Consider the following 3,722-nt stretch of genomic DNA (forward strand, 5'->3'; position numbering starts at 1 on the left):
GGTCAATGTTTTTCTTTTTTGAAAAAAAGTAGATTTAGAGACTTCTGATAGCATCAATTGTTGAAGTAAAAAAAAAAAAAAAAAAAAAAAAAAATTGAGACCTGGATTAATCCTAAAGCTTGCAATGTCTTTTTTCATGAAGAATTGAATGATGTATGTAGAAATTTATGAATGTTATCAGCCAAAAAAAAAAAAAAGTTTCCTGTGGCTTGAAGCTAACACCGGGGGAAGGAGAGAGATTATAGAAGAGTATTAAGGAAACATGGAACACAAAAAAAGATATCAAGAGGAATAAAAAAAAAAGATCAATATAAATTGATCAATATACGCTATATTGATCAATATACAATATTGCAAATTCATCCATCTTGGTAGTGAATGAGGAGCTGAAGCCCGACCCGCCGGCGGCCACTGACAGCACACCCACCGCCAACTGCGCTCTTGCCAAGCCTTTGTACATGGAGCTGAAGGCCAATGTGCTGGACGGCAGCTTTTGCAATGTTCACGATGAACCTCACCACGCAAACTCCCCGCCGCCTGATGACTCTTTGCCTAATGCCAACTTTCTGCCTGCTGCAGACTGCCTGGCTAATGACAACTTCACAAACGCCCCAGCCGCTGAATTTGTCCCCAAGGAGCTCAAGGCCAATGTTGTTTGTAAGTTTTTATCTCAACCTTGTCATCTTTTATCTTCCTTGCAACTTATTCATTTCCTCTGCCCACCCTACACCTCTTCTCAAGCAATCTCACCCACCGCCAATGAGGAGCTCAAGCCCAACCCACTGGCGGCCATTGTCAGCCCACCCACTGCTGACTGCGGTCTTGCCAAGCCCGTGGACGAGGCGCTCAAGGATGATGTGCTGGAAAGCAGCCCCCATGATGTTCATGAAGGAACCCACCACGCATACTCCCCGCCGCCTGCCAACTCCTTGCCCACTGCCGACTTTTTGCCCACTGCTGGCACCTCGCCTGCTGACAACTCTTTGCTTGCTGCCAACTCCTCACCTGCTACTGACTCGTTGGCCAATGACAACTCCTTGCCTGCTGATGACGCCTCCCCCGCAGAAGTCTTCACCAAGGAGCTCAAGACTGATTTTGTTTGTAAGTTTTCATCTCAATCATGTCCATTTTCATCTTCCTCACAGCTTATTCATTTCCTCTGCCCACCCCTCTTCTCAAGCAATCTCACCCACCGTCAGTGAGGAGCTCAAGCCCAACCCACCGGCGGCCATTGTCAGCCCACCCACCGCCAACTGCGCTCTTGCCAAGCCCGTGGACAAGGCACTCAAGGCCAATGTGCTGGAAAGCATCCTTGGCAATTTTCATGAAGGAACCCGCCACCTGCTGACTCCTTGCCTACTGCCAAATCTTTTCCCACTGCTGACGCCTTGCCCGCTGCCAACTCTTTTCCCACTGCTGATGCCTTGCCCGCTGCCAACACCTTGCCTGCTGCCAACTCCTTGCTTGCTGCCAACGCCTTGCCTGCTGCCAACTCCTTTCTTGCTGCCAACTCCTCACCTGCTGATGGCTCTTTAGCCAATGACAACTACTCACCTGCCCCAGCCATCAAGGCTGTCACTGAAGAGCTCAAGGCCAACATTGCTTGTAAGCTTTCATCTCAATCATGTAATTTCTCATCCTCCTTGCAACATATTCATTTCCTCTGCCCATCCTGCACCTCTTCTCAAGCACTCTCACCCATTGCCAATGGGGAGCTCAAAACCAAACCACCGGCGGCCATCGTCTGCCCACCCACCACCAACTGCCCTCCCGCCAAGTCTGTGGAAAAGGATTTGAAGGCTGATGTGATAGAAAACAGCCTTGGCAATGTTCATGATGAAACCCACCACACAAAATCCCCGCAGCCTGCCAATGCCTTGCCTTCTGCTGCCGGTTCCTCACCAATTGCCAACTCTTTGCTTGCTGCCAGTTTGTGGGCAAGCGCAAGAAATGAAGCATGCCATCCTCACACCACAATTTGTTGTTTTGTTTACCATCTTTTCCACACTACACTCTTTTGATTTGTACACACTGTGTTCTTTTTTGCATTGATTGTCACTCTCAAAGCTGATGTGCTTGACAGGAACGCATCTGGAGATTCAAGTCTGCCACTCACGTGTTACCATGTTTCCATTCATTTACTTTGTTTTTATGTCTGTCTATGCTCTGAAATATAACCCACGCTCCTTTGTCTTGCCCGGGAGGCAAGGCCAGCACAATTGGCACTTCTCAGATGAACAAAAAAAAAAAACAGCATATCCAGTTTTTTTTTACAGCATATGATGTTTAACAGGTTTCTTAATTAAGAAACCTGTTAGATATAACCTGGAACTTGAGCCTCAATTTATGCTGAATGCTTGATGAATTTATGTTTAATTTATGCTCAATTGAGCTCATGGCACTTTGGAAAGGAGTTGAATTCAATTGAAAACCAGCTACAACTTGAATCTAGTTATTACTGGAACTATTTTAGAACACATTTTCAACTACCTTGCAAAGCAATATCTAATACTTGGCAGAAACAAGGTATTTACCACAGGAATCATATATTTCTAGAGCTGGCCCCTATCATCCGTTGGTGGGTACTTGGCACCTGGGGGCAGGTACCTGTGGCAGTGCACAGGTATCCTCCGGCGGGTGCGGGTGTCTAGTCTGGGTCCAAATTCAGGCAGGTAATTGCGCACAAATTGCCATTCTGCACAGCTCTGCTTGCCCCTAGTGCCAATTGGCGGGTACCCGAGGAAGTATGCAGGTAAAAGCCAGGGGGTGCCAGGTATGGGTGCGGGTATCCATTCTGGGTCAAAATTCAGGAAGGTACCTGCACCCGCTGCAGGTACCCGGGTGCAAAGTGCCAGCTCTACATATTTCATTCTATCATGTTTTTATCATAAATCCCAAAAAGCTTGAGATATGTTAGTGGTACACAAAAAGATACACATGTAAGTTTGTGTGACACATTCTTTAGTTGCTGAAGTTTTTCACAAAATATTTGAAGTTCTGGGAAAAGTCCTGTGGAAAAAACCCTCATATTAATCAGAAGCTGTGTATGACTTCAGAAAATATCCCCAAAATCATTTGTGTACATATGGCTGAAAGTTATAAACAATTTTTGAAGGGTCCACCTAAGCCCCTGGCTCCGCATGAGCACTCAGGCTGGCATCACTTGGCTTAGTGATGAAAAATGTGACACACCAGCACACATGTGTAAATTTGTGTGACACATTCTTCAGCTGCTAAATGTTGTCCAAAGGGAGTTAGAATTCTGGGAAAAGTCCAGGGGAGCCTCAGATTACCCAGGGTTTGTGAATGAATTCAGAAAATCTCCTCAACAGGATTTCTGTACTGATGGATGAAAATCAGATACAATTATTAAAGGATTCAGCTAATTTGCCCCTGGGTCCACGGGGCACTCATCTTGGCATGATATAGCTGGGTGATGGTCCACGTGTCACACAAACGGGCGCGTGTACGTTTGTGTGATACAATGTGTCACAGAAACCCACACAGGTTATATGGGTTTGTGACAGTGGGCCCCACAGCGCCAAAGTCAAACCGTAGTACCAGAGCAAAATCAGACCTCGCACTAGAGCTGAGACTTTTCACCCGGGTACCTGCAGCGGGTGTGGGTACCTGCCTGAATTTGGACCCAGACTGGACACCTGCAACCGGAAGATACCTGCGCACTTCCACGGGTACCCACCAACAGGTACTAGGGACCAACT

General features: G+C 46.7%; 1 protein-coding gene across 1 annotated transcript; it reads left to right on the plus strand.

Moving 5' to 3' along the window:
* Nucleotides 1–458: 458 nt before the first annotated feature.
* PtA15_17A115 (uncharacterized protein) lies at nt 459–1,954 on the plus strand (the record flags this gene model as incomplete). Its single annotated transcript, XM_053164197.1, has 6 exons — nt 459–657; nt 742–1,101; nt 1,181–1,268; nt 1,331–1,605; nt 1,690–1,829; nt 1,931–1,954. The coding sequence occupies 6 exons, from the start codon at nt 459–461 to the stop codon at nt 1,952–1,954; spliced, it is 1,086 nt and encodes a 361-aa protein (XP_053028188.1).
* Nucleotides 1,955–3,722: the final 1,768 nt, after the last annotated feature.

The sequence above is a fragment of the Puccinia triticina genome, chromosome 17A (assembly GCF_026914185.1).
Source record: "Puccinia triticina chromosome 17A, complete sequence".
Classification (NCBI taxonomy): Eukaryota; Fungi; Basidiomycota; class Pucciniomycetes; order Pucciniales; family Pucciniaceae; genus Puccinia; species Puccinia triticina.